The following is a 19,246-nucleotide window of genomic DNA, read 5'->3' on the forward strand; positions in this document are numbered from 1 at the left end:
TGAGAGAGAATTGCACAGCATGCATCTCTGTGAAACACTTTCATAAATATGTAAATAGAACTATCTTCCCAAGTATTGAAAAGAAGTATGCATATCTTTCCTCTATTTCCTCTTTAGTAGGAAAATGTTTTACTGTATGAAAGTATGAAAGAATCAAGAAGTAATCTTAAAGAAATTTCCCCTTAAACTTCTGGTGTTTGCTCATCTATCATTATGCATGACGTCTGGACCTCCCAAATCAGTTGTCGGGAGGACACCCACCCTGCACAGTTTAAGTACAGTGATGAAAGACCAGGCATGTAAAATAAGCACTGCAGAAACATAATTCAAACATTTCAACACGGTAACTTTTATAACGAAGTATTACCAAAGGGAACAATACATAGAGTATTTTATAGGAACTATCAAATATCTAAATCTCATTTTAAATATTTATGGCTTCAGAATTGGAATTTTACTACTTTAAAGAGAAACAGAAGCACTTCATGCATAGTTGGCAAACACCTAAGTCTTATAGCCTACAATTATTCAGAATGTTTCATATTAAGGACAATGCACAAAGGAGCGAATTTAGCTGAAATCACCAGTTGGAGAAATGTTTCAGATTTACAGAATTGTGCATGGGTGCTTACTGGTCTATACTGGATAGTTTCATTCAGGATAGAAGCACTTGGGTAGCTCTCACTTGAAAACCTATGTTCTGACAAAAGCAATGGAAAGCAAATTATTTTGACAATTAAGCTCTGAGAGATGGGCCTAATCTCATGTGTCTAAAGAGCAGCAATCATATAAAAGCTTATGTAGTCGAGCAATCTTCAAAAGGTTCTTTTCTCTGGTTCATACTATAAATTTGTCTTTTTAAAATATCAAGAAGTCTGTGGTTGTGGTGCTGAGCTAAGGCGGACAATGGTAGGTCGAGGGAGATAAAATGTTGTTCAAAGTTTAATTCTTAGTCTTCCCATTTTGCCTAAGAAACTAATCTTGTAATAGTTTTCTCTACTTCCTTTACTAGGGAACCATTTCTTCTGAATGGAAAATGAAAAGTTAGATTTTTGTCCCAGTCTCTAATAGCTTATCTTGCATTCAATTACTCACTAATATTATACCATGTATTTGACTTACATTAAATCTAAAATAACCTATTTTGATAGAAAGATATAACATCCTAGATGATTCTTAAAGGTGACATTTTAACTCAAACTGTAAAACTTCTAATCTGGAAGGTTTTCTTTAAGTATCAGTCAACAATATTACTAGACTATAGCCGCTACTCCCTCAACTCAAGGAGAGTCATTTAATTAACATACTTGACTAGTGATTCCTTTATAAAATATTAGTGACCTATGTAAATATAGACAAGTTGCTCCATCTTTTAAAAAAAACAATTTTTTTGGAATAAGAAATGACTGACTCATTGATTTCAAATACAAAGTCAATCATTGTACAGCCTCATACCTCACTCATTTAACAAAGATTAATAGAAAACACATGTCACTGCCACAAAGCGGCAAGCTACAGCAGCAAGCTTACACTGACAGTATGAACTTTTAAATATACCTTCTTTACTAGAGACATGATACAAGTTCTGGAAATTTAGCCATGGGTTTTCTCAAGCAAAGCGTCCAGTTGATACTTTCTCTTCGGGAATTGCAAACATGGAATGAAGATACTCAAGTTGAGAGATGAAGAGAGTAGAAACTAGAATGCCTTTAATATCCACACTGAATTATTTCCTACTTGCCGCCTAAGCCCTGCCAATTCCTCCAACACTCTGGATAAAGGGATGGGGTCTGTAGGTAGAAAGAAAAGGAGGAAACAGAAGGGAGATTGCTGGTGTATTTTCTAAGATATAAGGAGCAGGAAGCCAGATTATTTCCCCTGTACACTAGTCTCAAGCCCAGGACACCAGAGGGGAGAATATTTTAAGGCCAAGAAGTCTATCCCTTCATTGAAACCCTTCATGGCTAGACTGATATCCTGCAGTTTCTTTTTAATATTGAATCCTTGCCCTGAACATCAATTAATGGTAACAACAAAGACCAATTAAAGATGTCTTCACCAAATATTCATCAGGTCATTGATGAATAAACTCTGACCTAAACAAGCATACAACATATCGTTATTGATTACATTTCCTGACTGTCATTAATCATTCATGTAAATGCAAACCCACAACTGACTTCAAGGATATCATAGAATAACAAGCAAATTACATTTTTCTGAGTTAACAAAGGGGCATATATTAAGCCATTTAAGATAATCAGATATATTCAGTCCTCTGCTCAGACACTGTTTCCTCTAGAAAGCTTTCCATGATCTCACCAAGACTAAACTGGTATGCCTCCAACGTTCTCCAACAGCAAATTTTGCTAATCATCATGGTAGAATTTGTCAATGCCCATTCGTTGCCCTGTCTTCTTTTAAAGTCCTAAAGGACAGGGACCATAACAATGTTCACTGAATCTGAATGCCAGCACAGTATCTAGTACATAGGAAGTAGTTGGTAATTAATGAGTTGTTATTTCAAGGGCAAAAGGACAGCATCTTACATTTTGAGACACACTGAAGTTTTGGCACATGAAAACCCTGCACTATTCTCTCTTATGAAAGAATCACAGATATAAATTCCCTTTCACAGTTTTCAAATTAAAATCTTTTGAAACTACATTGGGAGAGGACATAGTACAACAGTTAAATTTTGCATCTGAAGCTTTAGACAGAAAGGACTTATCAAGTGACAGCTGGACTCTAAAATTACTCTTAGAGCACAAGGTAACAAACCCCAAAATTCAGTGTAACCACAGCCTCTTCCTTTTATTCAGTTCTCTCACAAACTGTATCTTTTAAAGAAACAGTATACATGGGGTTCATCTCAAATATCGCAGAGTACAAACTTCCTTTCTCTAGGAGATAATCCAAGTAACTGTGGAGAAGTGCATTCAAATCAGTATTAAGAAATGTCAGTTTGACCTTAATCTTACAGTGGATATTACAGAAAGCCTTTCTCCTTCTAGGCAATCATTCAAAAATAAAAAAGAAACAAGGAAAGAAAGGAGGAAATGGATTTTAATATAAACTTTTTAAACAGTTAAATTTCCATTTGTCAATGTTTATGCTAACTTACATTTAAAAAAAAAATGTGAGACAACTATAGTAATTCCCAAATAGGGGAACACATTGACACTATTTAGCAGAAAACCATAAATACTCACTACTGAAATCAATGGATGACTTTGAAATTCAATTACAAAATTCTTATAAAAGAACCATAGCTTCATTATAGTAACTCCCTGGCAGATGTTGTAAATTAGAGTCCTATGGCTTGAAAGCCAATGTGTTTTATTAGAACTTTTATAATATAATAATCTCAAGGCAGCTGTATTTGGGGTGGGCAGTGACAAAATTGGCATGCTCTTTCATGTGTGAATAAATTAAATATAAACACTGTTGCTTATATATAGTCAGAATTATTATTATTAATATTTTATAACAATGGATTATTAATCCATAATTAATGACTATGACATCCTTTCAAAATTGTCCTCATTTTCTGTAGATGAATGATGACAAATTTCTTATGGTTAAACAATGATACTTTATATTTTACCATATAACAAAGTACACTTTTGAATCATACTTAAAAAGCAAAATAAAGTCAGCGTGTTTATTTCAAAAGCCGTCATAGACTGGTTAAAGGGAATGACTATATTGAGATGTTGGATTATTCAACAGGAATAAACCATTCACTCTTTGAAGTACCAATGAAGAAAGGAGGAAGATAAGAGATAAACGGAGAAATCAGAAGGAATAATAACAGCTTCCAGTATGGATCTTCACCAGGGGACAGGCACTAGATTTTTTATGTATTTCATCTCATCTAAACAATATTAACAGAATTTACAGATGAGGACTCTGAATCTTACGGAAATTGTGCTAGTTGCCCAAAGCACACACAACAAGCAGGGAAAATGGATTCAAGCCCAGACCAGCCTAACTCCAAAACCCATCCTGTTTTCAGGTTAGTTATAGTGTAAAGTCAGTGGCTCCTTCTGTTACTTCTCTTGCTGTCCACCTAGAAGATCCACTATGTGAGCCCGTTGTAACCACTAATAATGACAATAACATATTACAAAAATCTACTGAGTCTTTATTCCATACAACACAGGACATTATAGGCATTATGTCACTAAGTGCCAATAACAAAACTGATTTGAAAAACTAAAGCTCACAAGGTGAGGGACCTGTCCAAGGTCACTCAGCTACAAGTGGCAAGGCTGGAAACCCCAGTACATCCAACACACAGCCCACACCTTTAATCTATGCACTACTTAATCCCATAGTGGAGCCTCAATTCAACAGCCTCTGGCACCTTAAAAACCTTAAATAATCAGATTGATTTCACTGCATTTTCATTTTGCAAATAAAACTTCAAAAAATACATAGAGAACTGTAATGCTACTTCTTATGAATGTCTTGAGCTTGGTATACAATCATAATCACTTAAAACCTCTTTATTTCCTTTTACAGTATTCCAGAATGAGACTTGCTATTCAGAAGCATGACGCTCCATCAATACAAGAAATAATCAGTCATGTTCACCACACTGCACTGTTTCTGAAAGGGAGGAAGTAAAATCTACTAGATCTCAGAAGACATTTTAACAAGAGCTGGAAGCAAAAGGAGTTTCACATCACTAAATCTCGGTAAGCTAGAAAATCCAATTAACTGCCCATTGGCCAGCATTGTAGTTAATCCAAATCTTACTGATTGTCGATCAAAACCTTCAAATTATTCAAACATAAGGAATTTTTATATTAAAGTTCTTGATTTCTTACTGAGACTCAATTGTAATGAATTATTTAACACAAAACTGGAAGGGTTCCAATAGAGTCATCAGCATTAGTAAATACACAGTTAATGTGTTTTAGAACAGGGTTTAATAGACACCAGAACCAGCCTCTGTGATGGTTTGGGCCCGGGGCTGAACATCCTCCTTAATAATGCACAGCAACTCAACACCTTGCTCTCTCACACTCTCCCTGGCTTTAAACTTCATCTGAATGCAGGGGCTCTTCATAGGCATCCTTAACTTGTAAGACTGAAACTGCAAATATCCAATACATGAAATAAATAAAACTAAGACTAAATAGATTTCACACCCTAACTTTTCAGTCACCTTGGGAAAGATGATGCATACCAACACAAAATTGTAAGGTAAAAGACAACAAAAGAAAACTAGGCTAAATTTTAATCTATGTTTTTCTCTTATTTGGAGAAAGTTTGCATATTTCACAATGCACTTATATAATGATTTTTAAATGAATGGATGGAAGGAGGACTACAATACTCATATGCACTCCAGGGTTTTATTTCAAGGAATTAAGCACCTTAGGCTTAATTTCCATTAACATCTTCATTAACATGGATGGCATGTTTAACAAGTGAAACAAAGGTTAGGGGCTTCTTGGAGACTCTAAGGGGTTGTTTTTAGTGCTTGTACCAAGTTCTTGCTGAAAGTAGTTACCTGTATGATGAAAGTTAAATGTTAGAGGAGGTAGCAACCATCTTAACGTTAAAAGGGGTTTTTATGGCCAACCCTAGAAAACTAACCAACCTATTCCACGTGACACTGTTGTTACCCTGTTTTAGTCTGACACAGATTTATTCTTAAACGTCCTAAACATTTCTTAGTCAGTTATTTGTCGGTCAACTGGTTGGCTGATTTAAAGACAATAGCCCTAGAACTCTAGTAAATGGAAGAAGTTTGGGAGACTTATTCCTTTAATGTTCAGGCAAGTTCACAGAGCGCATTTCTCTGCAGCAATGGAAAAATTCAGAGAACTCTAGATTGAATACCCAAATCTCGCTTTTGAGGACCCGAAGTACAGAACAAAAGGTCCCAAGGTATCTGTCCCACTTCTCTTTAGCTTGGATGTGTTAAACAATACCAAGGCACAAATTCAACATTTCACGAATTTCCTAAGCTAAATTATTGATGAAACACCCAATACCAAAGCCTTTGCGCAAAAAAATAAAATAATAAAATAAATAAAAAGTGACCCAGGCATCCGCGCAGCCGGGTGCACAGCGGGGGCCGGGGCGTCCCCTCGCCTGTCCCCCGCGGGCGCGAAAGCCCGAGCGCTACTGGCAAGGAGGGGGAATCCAAATTGTAAGCTTAAGATTATGCACAAATGAACCCTCAGATCCTGAGGGAGAAGGGTGTCTCTCCTTTTTGCTGTCGCCCTCCCCCAGGTCCCGGTACAGTTCCCTCCACCCACCGCGCGCAGCGCACCCCACGCCAGCCCCGGGTGGCCCCTGCACCGCTAGTGCCAGAAGCGCGGGGCCGAGGGCGCGGGCGCGGGGGAGCCAGGCCGGACGCCCGGGACAGCACGCCACTCACCAATGCGGCTGAAACTATCCGACAAAGTTCTCCGCAACTTCTTCATCTTGCCGATCTTCTCGGCCGGCTGCGGCTCAATGAGGTCGCACATCTGGGCGACACGGGGCTCCGGCAACTTCCCCAAACTGGTCCAGAGCGGAGCGCAGACAACGGCGAGGGCGCGCGGCGCAGGGAAGGCGGCGCCTCCTCCTCCTCCTCCTCCACCTCCTCCTTCGGCCCGGAGGCAACACGCAGGGCTGGGGAGGCGAGCGGCGAGCGGCAGGCTCGGCTCGGGCCTGGGCCGCGGCAGGGCGGGCGGGGGCGTTCTACGTGGTGCCGGGGGCGGCCGCGATCTCCGCCGCGGTGGTGGCTCCGCGCCGCACCGCCGCCGCCCGGCTCATTTTCTCTCCTTTGTAACCGAGAGCGGCGCGGCCGGCGGCCGGCAGTGGGGGCGGCGCGGGCGGAAGGGGACCGGGGGCGGGCTGGGGGCAAGGTGCGGGAGCCGGGGATGCTGAGTGCGCCGGGCGCGGGAGGGGAGAAGTTCGCAGCCCCGAGTTCCGGGCGCTGAGGAGAAAGAGCCGCGGCGCCGAGTCGCCAGCCGCCGCGCCCTCGCTGCCCCTCCCGCCACCGCCGCCGCCCCACCACCCCCTCGAGGAAGGCCCCCAGGCGCGGGACCCCGGCACGACCTCAGCCCTCGCTCGGAGCTCGCGTCCGCCGCCACCCTCCTCAGTCCGCCGGCGACCCCGCGGCGCCCTCGCCCCCGCGGCGCCCTCGCCCCACCGCCCCACGCCCCTCCCCCCGGCTGCCCGCCCCGCCCGCGCGCTGACGGACCCGGGCCCGCGGAGGGGCCGCGAACCCGCAAGGCTGGGAGCGGCCCGCCACTGGGGACCCAGGTCTTAAGCTGTGGAGAGGCCCCGAAAGGAAAGGGACAGAGACTAGGTCTTTTATCTGAGTGGTTTCCTCCCCGCCACGAACGCGTGTGAAAAGAGCGCGGAATTGGGGGTGGGGGGTTTGGCCGACACCACTGCCTCCAGGTCTGGGGAGTGGAAAGGCCTCGGGGATGCACTCAGGTTTGACGGTGACTTTTTGTTTTTCTTGAGTTTTGCCAAGGAAACTGGGACATGAAAGATCTACAGGGAAAGGTGGGCCCGCATTTTTAAGACAGTCAAGTGCAAAGGCAGAAGCCTCAACTGTAACTCCCCAAGCCAAAGCCAGTGTTCTGTTTCTTTCATCCCTCTGTCACACTAAGTGACAGACGGCAGTGTAGATGTAGCTGACTTCTGATATGTATACCCAGTTCTATAGTAAACAGCAAACAGAAGGCATTAGTCTGTTTCCCATTTTTAGAATATACTTCTAAATTGGAAGACAGAGTTCAAAAACATTCTGACCTCTTCTTCCCCCACTTCAAAAAAGGAACTTTAAGGGAGCGGTGGGCCTTTATAAAATCTCAGAATGTACAGTTTAGGCAGCAAACACACAGTCGTCTTCATTCTACTAAAACATAGTGCAGCGAGCCTCCAAATGTCAGTCTCCCAGGGGAGAGAGAAGGAAGATGGGGGAGGGCCTGGATGTGTTGATTTGGGGCCAGCAAACTCCTTATGAATAGAAATGTAGTAATCTTGAGTCATCTGGCTGTGTAGTAAGAGCTTGTGAGCGTGTGACAATGCTGTTTGGTTTAAAGGAAGTTTTGGGGAGTTAACGTTTTATTTATAGATTTTTTTATCTGAAAACAAAAACTAGCCCCCTGCCTTCCTTAAATTGTGAAGTAGAACACTTTGATTTGTTCTGCTCTGCAGTGAGCATATTATAGGGTCTTGATAGATTGCAGCTGATAAAAGACAGGAAGTCAAGCAAAGTGGGGAGCAGAGAAGGGTGGGGACTCATTGAAAAAGTCATTATGAATTAAAATGCAAGGATGTTGGGTCCTGGTGACCATATCTTTATTTCACAGACAGCACCAACAGTGTGGGCTTAGACAGGAAAAAGTTTGACTTTCACCATTTCCTCAGATTAGTTAGGGAGAAAGTTACCAGCAGTTATGAATGAAAAGACAAAAGCAACCGAACAGTATATTGATGGGTTCTACCTATCCATCAGAAAGATGAAGAAATAGTCATTAACTGAATGAACTTTGACAACTATACATCTATGGCTGTCTTATTATTCATTTTGACAACGGCTGTTTCATATGTTTGTGTCAGAGACAGAGAGATCTATTTTTTTCCTCTGTTTTACCTTCTCAGTATTTATTATTTCTGACTTTTTAAGAGATCAACTTCTGCTTGAATAAGTCATGGTATATGCATACAAAGGGGAAGGAGATGACTATTTTTTTAATGAGAAAGATTAATATGGATTGATGTATAAATATGTCTAAAGTAAGTGCAAAGAAACATATTTACCATTAACCCATTTTCATATGTATGGGAGAAATAGACACATACATTTCTATATGCATAGAAGATTTCTGAAGGAAAGAAAAAGAATAAAAAACTGTAAGTGTGCATACCCAGAAGAGAGAGAACGTTTCCTTTGCAGTTTATACCTTTAGGTATAATATGTTTTACCCTCCCCCCAAAATGCATTACTTTTATTATAATAAAAATAGTACTTTAAAACCTAAAACTAATATTTTCTTCATTTTTACCTATCCCACTCCAAAAATAATTTTTCATCTAATTACAATGGTATACCTGGCAGGAGAAACAGTTGTTAGTAGTGAACCAAGTAAACCTTGGCAATTATGAATAACCAACTTTCCATTATATGCTTATTTGCTTCCTTTGTTGGTTATGTATTAAAATGGCTAAATTTTGCAAGAAACTGCGATACAAAGAAGGAAATGTTTAACTGGATGCTTTTACAATATGGACACTTATCTTACAGGATTTAAGTCTTGATGCAGTTATTTGTTTCACATTTGCCTTCATCTTAGATTGTAAGTTCCCTGAGGGCAGGGGCCCTAGATACAAAAGGTAAAATGTTTGTTTCATAGTGGATGTGAATTAAATATTTGTCAAATGAGTGTCGAATATATTGCTGCCACTGAGAAGTAATGAGTTGTCCTCAGAAACAAAGATGACTATCCAGCATCTGTGTGGCTTATGTATTTTCAGTGGAGGATGGATCTGTGCCAGTTGTTCATCTGAACTTCTGGTTCACAAGGTTATAGTTTTGGCTGGCCTGAACTAAAGGTGCAGTGTCTGCATATACACAGATCAACTTACCGAGGGACTGAACCCAGCATGGGTGACCTTAATCAAATTCATCAGTTAAAGCCTGTTTGTGTACAATAGTGGCTGGAGACCCAGGACTCATGGGTCGTCGTCCCTGCTCTGTCACCAAGTGTTGTATGGCCTTAGACAAGTATGTGACATGCCCACCTCCTTATCCATAAAATGAGGGTCTTGGAGGGGAGGGTATAGCTCAAATGGTAGAGCACATGCTTAGCATGCACGAGGTCCTGGGTTCAATCCCCAGTACCTCCATTTAAAAAAAAAAAAAACTAATGAAATAAATAGACTTAATGACCTCCCGTCCCCAAGAAAAAATAAAATAAAATAAAATGAGGGTCTGGAACTAGCCAACCTCTCGAGTCACCCATAGTAGTGAAATTCTAAGTTGAATGGTAAACTTTCTCCTCTCCCAGCTGATACACTGAGATACATTAATGAAGAGTAATTAATACACAAATATGATAGAGGGACAAAGATCCACACAAGAGTTATGGGAAATTTAACTTAACATACATTATTTCTAGTTATGTTATACATAAGTTATGCTTTTATTATAAATGGATCTGGTCCATATAAGAAAAATAGCAGACTAATATGCTGGCAGTAAATTTTAAGGGAGTGAATCCTAATCCAAATGAGAGGAAATATAGAGGATTTGATTAGAATCTAAAGTACCAGCAAAAGCAGAAGCAGATTTACTGACCTGAAACAGTATCAAGAGAAAAGAAAAGGAATCCATGAAACAAACATGCCAAGGATGTGGGGATTAGAGTTGGAAAAGTGAAGTTAAAGCAAAAACATACGTTTCCTAATGTAAAATTTTAGAATTTAACCAAAGTGTAAATAGCTAAATATTAAGACATACATACAGTTGAATGTAATTATTAAAGTGGTGGGAACTTACATAATTAAATATCCTCTTAGAACTCTAAACAGTTACCCTAGTTAATTAGTTTTAGGATCAAACATTATCCTCCTTTTTTGAACACATCCAGGAACTGATGTAGTACAAGGTTAGGTGACCTATACCAAGTTTCCAGTGAGTCATCAGTGAAACTGGTAAGTGGAATTCAAAACTCTTGTCATCAACTTTTACATTCCAACTTGTTGGATAACGTCCAGTCTTAAGGGTTCCTTTTTGTTGTTGGGGTTTCTTTCTTTCTTTCTTTCTTTCTTTCTTTCTTTCTTTCTTTCTTTCTTTCTTTCTTTCTTTCTTTCTCTCTCTCTCTTTCTTTCTCTCTCTTTCTTTCTCTTTCTTTCTTTCTTTCTTTCTTTCTTTCTTTATCTTTCTTTCTTTCCTTTCTTTCTTTCTTTCTCTCCCCACCCCGTCTATCTGTCTCTCTCTTCCTTTCTTTCTTTCTTTCTTTCTTTCTTTCTTTCTTGACAAAGAGAAAATTAAAATCAAAAAGAGAGAGAAATGGAAGGTTGCAGAAGCCAGTGTATTTTCACACTCAGGTAAATGGAGGCTCTCCCATTCCCCTCCCTCTCCCCCTCCCAGTCACTCATAATTCAAATCCTTTTCACTTTTACAGAAATCACTCACTGTTGACACAAACCTCCAGGCTTGTTCAGGAATAAGACCTGTATTTGTCTGATTGTTTTGTAGGTAATTCTGTATTTTTTCATCATGTATTGCAAGAGACCTAGGGACATAAGTAAATTGACTTGCAAATGATTGTAGGAGGAACAAAGAGGTTGCCAAACCATCTAAATGATGTCATGTATAAATTAGCTCAGAATATGAAGAAAATAAACTCCTACCAGGGTCAAAGTATGCACTGAAATACTGGTAAATTCCCTTCTCCTACTAAACCGTGCTTAAATAAAATAATGGCATCTCATTCTTATTTTTCATTGTTATATAATTTGTACAATAGGAGTTTATATGAGAAAATAATCTACTACCATTTCGAACTAACTTACAATTCACTTAATTGTCCCTTTGGTGTTATCTGTGTGTGGTACAGATGTGTCATTAAGAAAGGGTCCTCATTTATGACTGTCATCAGTTTCCATGCATCATGTTGCACCCAGCAGAATTAAAATTCAGAGGCCCGTCCTATAGTTGAACTCTGGACATGGATGTAAAAGTGATCAGAAACTAATACTTTAGTGAACCAAAACTTTATGCTCTTTGGTCAGTCCAGACAAGGCCTGCTAGGAGCAATTACACTCAGAAACATAGCTTTTCTATCAAAAACATCTAATCTTTCTTTCCAAGTCCCTTGACAGTTCATCTGCATTCAAATGCCTATTCTAATCAGGTGCTTACAAGCCAGAAAAAGTATCCATACGTTAATTATATTGATGATGTTATTGGACATATCGCATTCCCTAGGTAAAATCACTAACTATTTATAATTTTAAAATGTAACTAGAATAACTTATGGCTTTATAATAGGCTATAAATTGGTAACCTCATCTTATTTTAACCTATGCCACTCCAGGAGACACTGTCATTTTCACTATGTTACACTAGAAAATGGGCCTAGAGATACCAAGAGACTGTCCCCAGGATCATCACACAGGTTCCAGTTTTAGCCTGAGACACACTTTGGTTACCAAAATCTTTTATAAAGCATGATGTACGGCATTTTCTTTCTCTTTTGATATACTCTGGGTATAATTATGGTTGCCCTTACTGAATAGAAAGGAACTATTCTGAAGCAGGAAGAATATAGAGAACAGGCTAAACTCAAACAGGTTGACTGTTGGATTAAAACTCCTAAACTCCAGCACCCTATCTTGCTTTTCCCTTCCTTATGGGAAGAAATTTAAAGTGTGGTATTAAAGGGAAGAAATTTTAAGTGTCGTATTAAAAGATGTACAGTTGACTCTGGAAAAAAAAAAGGTTCTTTTCTACTATAGTTGGTATTTGTAAATGAACTAACCATTCTACAACTATCATTGCTGAACCATTGTAGCAGGTGTTAGTAATGGATTAATGCAGTATGCTCATAACTAGTATTTAATCCAATATTCCTCACCTGTGAAGATGAGTCATCCCAAAATTACTTGGTGTATTAGTCTGTTCAGCTGCTGTAATAAAATACCATATAAACAACAGAAATTATTTTCTCAGTTTTGGAGGCTTGAAGTCCAAGATCAGGGTGCCAGCATGGCTGAGTTCTGGTGAGAACCCTCTTCTGGGTTAGGAACTGCCAACTTCCCATGGTGTCCCCACATGGCAGAAGGGGTGAGGGAGCTCTTTGGGGCCTCATTTATAAGGGCACTAATCCCACTCATGACAGCTTCATGCTCACAAGCAAATCATCTCTCAAAACCCTTCAAATACTGTCACATTGGGAATTAGTTTTCAATGTCTGAATTTGGTGGGAGGTGGGCAGCAGGGGAACACAAATACCCAGTCAATAGCACTTGGGTAGCATTTTCAAAGGACCACTCTAGGACATCCTAGGCAGGGACTGGAGGGGCAGGAGGCAGAAGGGGCATGTGTAGATTGAGAAAGTCTCCAAGACAATTCTTGTACAACCCCCACCTAAAGAGAATCACACTGATTTAGTCCCTTAAACAGCAACATAATGGTTGTTATTTGATGAAAGTCAGATAGGACAACATAGAAACACCCATGGAGCACAAAAGACAATAAGGTTTGAGAGATAACATCCCAGGTGTGTTTCAAACAGTAAAAAAGAAAACAAGGTTAGGAGTCAGAAGATTTAATTCTCAGTTCTAGAACCTTCTCTCATGATCTGTATAATATCACCAATCCTCTGCTTCCTCACTTATAAATCAGAGATAGACACTTATCCTTGTACTACCCACCTCAAATTTAAGGGATTATTATCTCTTTTTCCTAATCAAGCATATTTTGATTTCTTCTAATTACAAACCAAGAAAACAGGGATAGGCTGATACAGTTGAACAGAAAGGACTGAAAGAATCAGTTTTCTGTACTATCTCTGTTTTCTTATCACAAGCACGTCATTTCACTTGTCTTCATTTGTTTATTCATCAGATGCATGTTGAGCACCTATTAGGTGAGTCACCATGCTAAGAGCTGGATATACTGCAGTGAAAGAAGTGGAGCATGGTCACAGCCCCTATCTCTGCAGAGCTTACAGACTAGTGAGGGAAAATAAAAGGTGGAATGACTGGGTGCTATGGACACCCTACCACAGGGAGATTTCACCCTAATCTGCAGGTCAGAGATGTCCACTCTGAGCAATCACACTTAAGCTGAGACCTGAAAGGTCACAGAGATATCTATGGGGTTGGAGGGCAAGCAGGAGCTCCCAGCAGAGGGATCAGCTCTTGGGGGACCAGATGGCAAAGGGTGAATGTGGTGCATTCAAGAAACCGAAAAGTGGTCTGCAGGTAGGATGGACATGAGATAAGGCTGGTGAATTCAGCACGGGCCAAAAAGGCAGACACTTTAATAATCATACAGTAAAGACTGTGTATGCTTTAATTTCTATTAGAAATGTCAGGCAACACTCATGGTAGCTTCTGTTCCTCCTGAAAACCCACTAAAACTATACTGAATGGATTTTTTTAAAGTGTAAGTCCACAAGCACATAGATAATGAAAGAAGAAACAGCACCAACACAGTTTTAGAGCTAGAAAAGTTATAGCTGAGTAGTAACTGACTTGAAAGCTGAATCCTAATCCAACAGTTGGAAAGGCTGAAAGACAACCTACTGAAAGTTTATAACTTTCTGTCAAGATACCTAGCCTTCTTTTCACACTTTCTTCTCATAGTTCTGACCAAGAGATTGCCCTACAGTGAAATCCACAGTTGACAAGCCAACCATGTAAACTCAGCTTGCCCAAAACTTTTTAGTGCCTCTCTTCTAGATATGCACAGCCAGCCAAAGATCTTCAGGTAGTTGATGGAATATTCTAATAAGAAAAACAAAGACCAAAACAAACTAACAGAAATGTAATGAAGAAGAAATAAAGATTATGAAGGAGGGAAAAAAATCCTATTATAAATGTCTCAAAGAGTCAAAGACAGTGAAATATCATAAGATACTGCAGTCTTTAAACAAGAACCAGATGCTATTAATGTTTTTAAAAGCAGCAGCCAGAGGGCAAAAATAAAGTCTTGGATATTAAAAATGTCATCATGTAAAAGAAAGCTTCAACTGAAGGTTTAAACTATATAGTTGAGGAAATCTCCCAGGAAGTAAAACAAAAAGAAAGAGAAGAGATAAAAGATGAAAAAGGTACAGACTAGACCAGGAAGTTCAACATCTGAATAAAGGGAGTTCCAGAAAGAGAGAACAGAGGAAATGGAGGGAGAATATAGAGGGAGAACAGTACCATCAAAGAACCAATTCAGAAAAATTTCCTAGAATGAAAGGACATGACTTTCCAAATTGAAAGAGCCTATTGAGCTCTTAAGACAATGGATGAAAATAAACCTACAGCGAGACATGTCATTATGACACTGCAAACTCCGTGGACAAAGAATATTCTAAAAACTTTCAGGAAAGAAAAACAGGATTCTAAAAAGAATCAGGTATCAGAATGGCTTCAGATTTCTCAATAGCCACACTGGATGCCAGAAAATAGTAGAAGGAAATGATTTCTAGTGTACAGTTCCCCAGCCAAATTATTAATTAAGTGGAGGGCAGACTATAGATTTTTCAGAAGGGAAAGTTCAAACACATTACCTGACAGGTCAATTTTTCAGGAAGCTATCGGAGGATTTATTCAACCAAAATAAGAAAAGAGAAAAATGGAATCCAGGGAACAGGGTTCTGATACATTAGACAGTCAGGGTAATGGTGAAGGGAAAATCTAAGATCACAGCTCCGAGGAAATCCTGAAGATCAACCAACCTACTGGACTAGAGCTGGGCAGAGGCTCTGCAGATAATCACCAAGAAAATGACACAGATAGAATGACTAGCATTAAAGAATGTCGAGGGAAGATTTCTAAAACTGGGGGTGCAGTAGTTTGGAGATGTATTAATGATAAGTGTATAGAAAGTACATCGATCAGTCTGCCTAGAGGTGAGCATGATCTCCCACATAGGAACTTATCTGGATGTCCAGACACATGACACAATGCACCCACCCATGAATATAAGTATATTTAGTACTAAGCTGGGAGTTCCCAGCAGGGAAAGGGCTCATAGAGGGGTCTGATGAGAAAATGACAAAGGTGGTTCGGGGGCTTTTATTGTGGTTAAAGGGTGGAGTCAGCATGGTGGGGTCATCCCCTAACATGGGCTAACGTCTACACTATATGAAATTCCCAGCAACTCTTACAGGTAAAAGCCTACACAGGTCTTCTCATCTTGGCCACCCAGATGTGGCGGAGATAGGAAATAAGGGTGGAGATTGAAAGCTGCCAACAGTCAAACATCAAAAATAGAGCCAAGCCTCTTTATTACAAAAACCAGGTTATCAGGGCAGGGGCCAGGGTAAGTTATTAACTCAAAAAGTTGTACAGGAAAAGAAAAGTATTCATAGCATAGTACTCTTTGGCTCAGATGTGAATAACATTTACAAAGTCATATCAGTGTAACTACTGAATGCACTACAGTTAAGTCATGGCCATGTTGAGAGGACGAGGAATGGTAAGTATTCATGTATATGGTGGGTATCATAGGGTTTAGTGAAAATAAGCTGAATCTTCATCTTCTAGAGTGGAAGTCACTGAAATTATTTAAAATACCAGTTTAGACATGTGCTTTAGAGACATGGAGATAATCCCAAAAGAATCAGGTAAAATAGTTGATAGTGGTTGCTGCTGGGGGGTGCTAATGAATGAGAAATAGTGGACAGTGCTGTGGGGGAGAGTGTGTCAGAGGAATGCTGTTTTGTTTGTTTGCAGCAAGTGTTCATGTACAACTTCTCAAACATATATAATTAAGTTTTCCCCCAGATTTGGCTTTATCTTAAAGGCAATAGGGAGCTACTCATTACCTTGGAGCTTTCTAAGCAGTGAGGCTCTGAGGGTGATAGTGAGATCAGACTTGCATTTTATTAAGATGCCTCTAGTTACTTTATGGAGAAGAATTAGAGGAAAGAAAGAATGGACACAGTGGTGCCCTAAACACTGCACTGCACCCTCTAAATGATCTGCCAGAAATAACACTATTCACCCATTGAGTCAACAAACCTGGTGTGTGTCAGGCACTATTCCAGGTGTTGGTGATCCAACAATGTACAAAGCAATGCCCCTGGCCTCATAGGACTTACTTTCTAGTGGAGGAGATGGACAGCAAACAAATGAAAAAATGCATGTGTACTTTTAGTATAGTGTAATGAATACCAAGAAATCAAGGTAAATAGCTGGAGAGTGGCTAGGGAGGAGAGCTATTTTAGATCATAGGCCTTCCTGAGATGACATTTTGGCAAAAACCTAGAAAAATTCAGGGATTGAGCCCGAAAAAGATGCATTCCAAGCTGAAGGAGGAGGAAGTGCCACAATCCTGAGGTGGGGGGGTGCAGAATGAGTGAAAGGGAGATTGAAATTAGAAGGCCATAGAGTTGGTAAGGAAGGCGAGGCTGCATGGCTGCATCATGCTCAGCCTCAGAGGCAAGAATTTAGCTGCTGTTCTAGGACTGACGAGAAATCAGGAGGATTTTGAGCAGGACAATGACAAACTCTGACTCACATTATATTCGCTTGCAATAAAGCCCAGACTTTGTATTCTGTGACCATCACCCTTTCTGTTATTCTCTAGAATTGAGATGCCACGTGGCTAGTGAGCCCCTGAAATGTGGCCAGTCCAAACTTAGATGTGCTGTAAGTGTTAAATGCACACCAGATTTCAAAGACTTAGTACCAACAATAGAATGGAATAGATCTCATGACCACTTTTTTATATTCATTATGTGTTCAAACAATATTTTAGATATATTGGGTTAAATAAAATATAATATTCAAATTAATCTTACCTATTTCTTTTTACTTTTTAAACAAGTGTAGCTACTAGAAAATTTTTACTTATATACGTGGCTCGTGATATATTTCTATTGGACAGCACCAGCCTAGACAACTTCCCTTCTGCTCTCAGCTTCAGAATATTCTAAAGACATTGTTTAGGGCTCTTTGAGTTTTCTTAAGGAAACACATTATGTAACAATAAGATAAATTATTGAGGATGATAGTCAAACCAAAAGCTGTACTGTTCTTTATAGGCCAAAGATAATGTTACTGATTTGATTGTGGCCTTGTGTTGTTTTTCCAAAAGTGCTGATGAGTTTGCATATAGTCTTCTGTAATGTTTCTCTTCCCACCCATGCCACCCTCTCCTTTTGCTCCCTTATGACTGAAGCAGTATGTTTTTGAAATACCTGGCCCAGGTTAAGAATGCAATTCTCTAGCCATGGAAATTTTTCTCTGTGCAAAGCATTCAGTCTTTTGTATAGGTTTGAACCTCAATCTATTTAACATGATATTCCAATTATCTGGTCTACTCAAGCAAACAGATTCCAAATGTCAGTGATTATATCTGTAATCATAATTATAAAATACTCTTGGCTCCTTTATATTTAATTCTAAATATGGTCGATTAGAATGTACTTATAGTGAAAAAATTTGCATACATGCTCTGACCAAGAAATTTGTTTTTCTTTGTGAATTTATATCTATGGAAATGTTATAAACTAAATCATATATTGACTTACATACAGCAGCATTAAAATATTATTATAAGATGTTGGAATTATTGGGGATAATATAACTACATTACTCTATTCAAGCCTTGAACGACACTAGTAAGAAAGCAGAAGCATCAGACAAAATCTCCCTTATCTTTGACTACTCACCTCTGCTCCCACCTCCTTTTTCTGTCCTGTCAGGTAGATGAGGGGACTTCACTCTCAATTTTCAGTCTTTGTTCTTTTTTGGGGGGGAGGTAATTAGGTTTATTTATTTATTTATTTTTAAATGGAGGTACTGGGGATTGAACCCAGAACCCTATGTATGCTAAGCACGCGCTCTACCACTAAGCTATACCCTCCCCCCCAGTCTCTGTTCTGGATTCAGTCTCCTTCTCAAGGACCTCACTGCTTTGCTTAACCCTCTTCTGCTGCATGTCACCATCTCCTATTCTCCTGGATCATCTCCATCAGCAAAGAGATAGCTTTAAAATCTCTCATCTTTAAACAAACACACACAATATCTTCCTTAGCTATATACATTTCCACATTCCCTTCTCTTTATAGCTTCTCTATTCCCCTTATTCCCCTTCACAGCAATATTTTTCAAAAAGGTTGCCTATAATTCTGCTTCCATTTCTTCACCTCCCATTCATTCTTCAGCGCACTACAATTACGTTTTCTTCCCCCACTGAAATTCCTTGTGCCAAGAGAAAGCTTACACCTCCTGGGAGCAAATACAGAAGACCTCTCCGCCTTCATTTTACAGTGTTCTTGAAGTGCATTGTGATATAGTTGGCCACTCCCTTCTCCTGATTTCTATGATGCTGTACTCTGGTTTTGCACCGATCTAATTGGCTACTCATTCTCATTTTTTTCTCCAGCTCCTTTGTTTCAATCAGACCTCTAAATATTGGGAACTTTCTGATTCCGTAGCCTCTTCTCTTTATCTACTCTCTCCCTAGGCACTCTCAATCATTCCTATAGCTTTTAATGTCATCTAATTACTGATAATTCCCAAATATATAACCCAAATGTAAACTGCA

General features: G+C 39.7%; 1 protein-coding gene across 3 annotated transcripts in view; it reads right to left on the reverse strand.

The window, feature by feature from the left end:
• Positions 1 to 19,246, reverse strand: part of CDK14 (cyclin dependent kinase 14) — a 555,862-nt gene that overhangs the window by 482,249 nt on the left and 54,367 nt on the right. Inside the window, exon 1 of one of the 3 annotated variants that reach the window (XM_010978019.3) lies at positions 6,401 to 6,644. The exons of the other annotated variants lie outside the window; for them this stretch is intronic. Within the exon in view, the coding sequence (XP_010976321.1) occupies positions 6,401 to 6,491 (91 nt within the window). The 5' untranslated portion in view covers positions 6,492 to 6,644. Of the gene's footprint in view, positions 1 to 6,400; positions 6,645 to 19,246 lie in introns of those variants that run through there. 3 annotated transcript variants of the gene reach the window in all.

This window comes from Camelus dromedarius, chromosome 7, assembly GCF_036321535.1.
Source record: "Camelus dromedarius isolate mCamDro1 chromosome 7, mCamDro1.pat, whole genome shotgun sequence".
In the NCBI taxonomy this organism is placed as follows: domain Eukaryota; kingdom Metazoa; phylum Chordata; class Mammalia; order Artiodactyla; family Camelidae; genus Camelus; species Camelus dromedarius.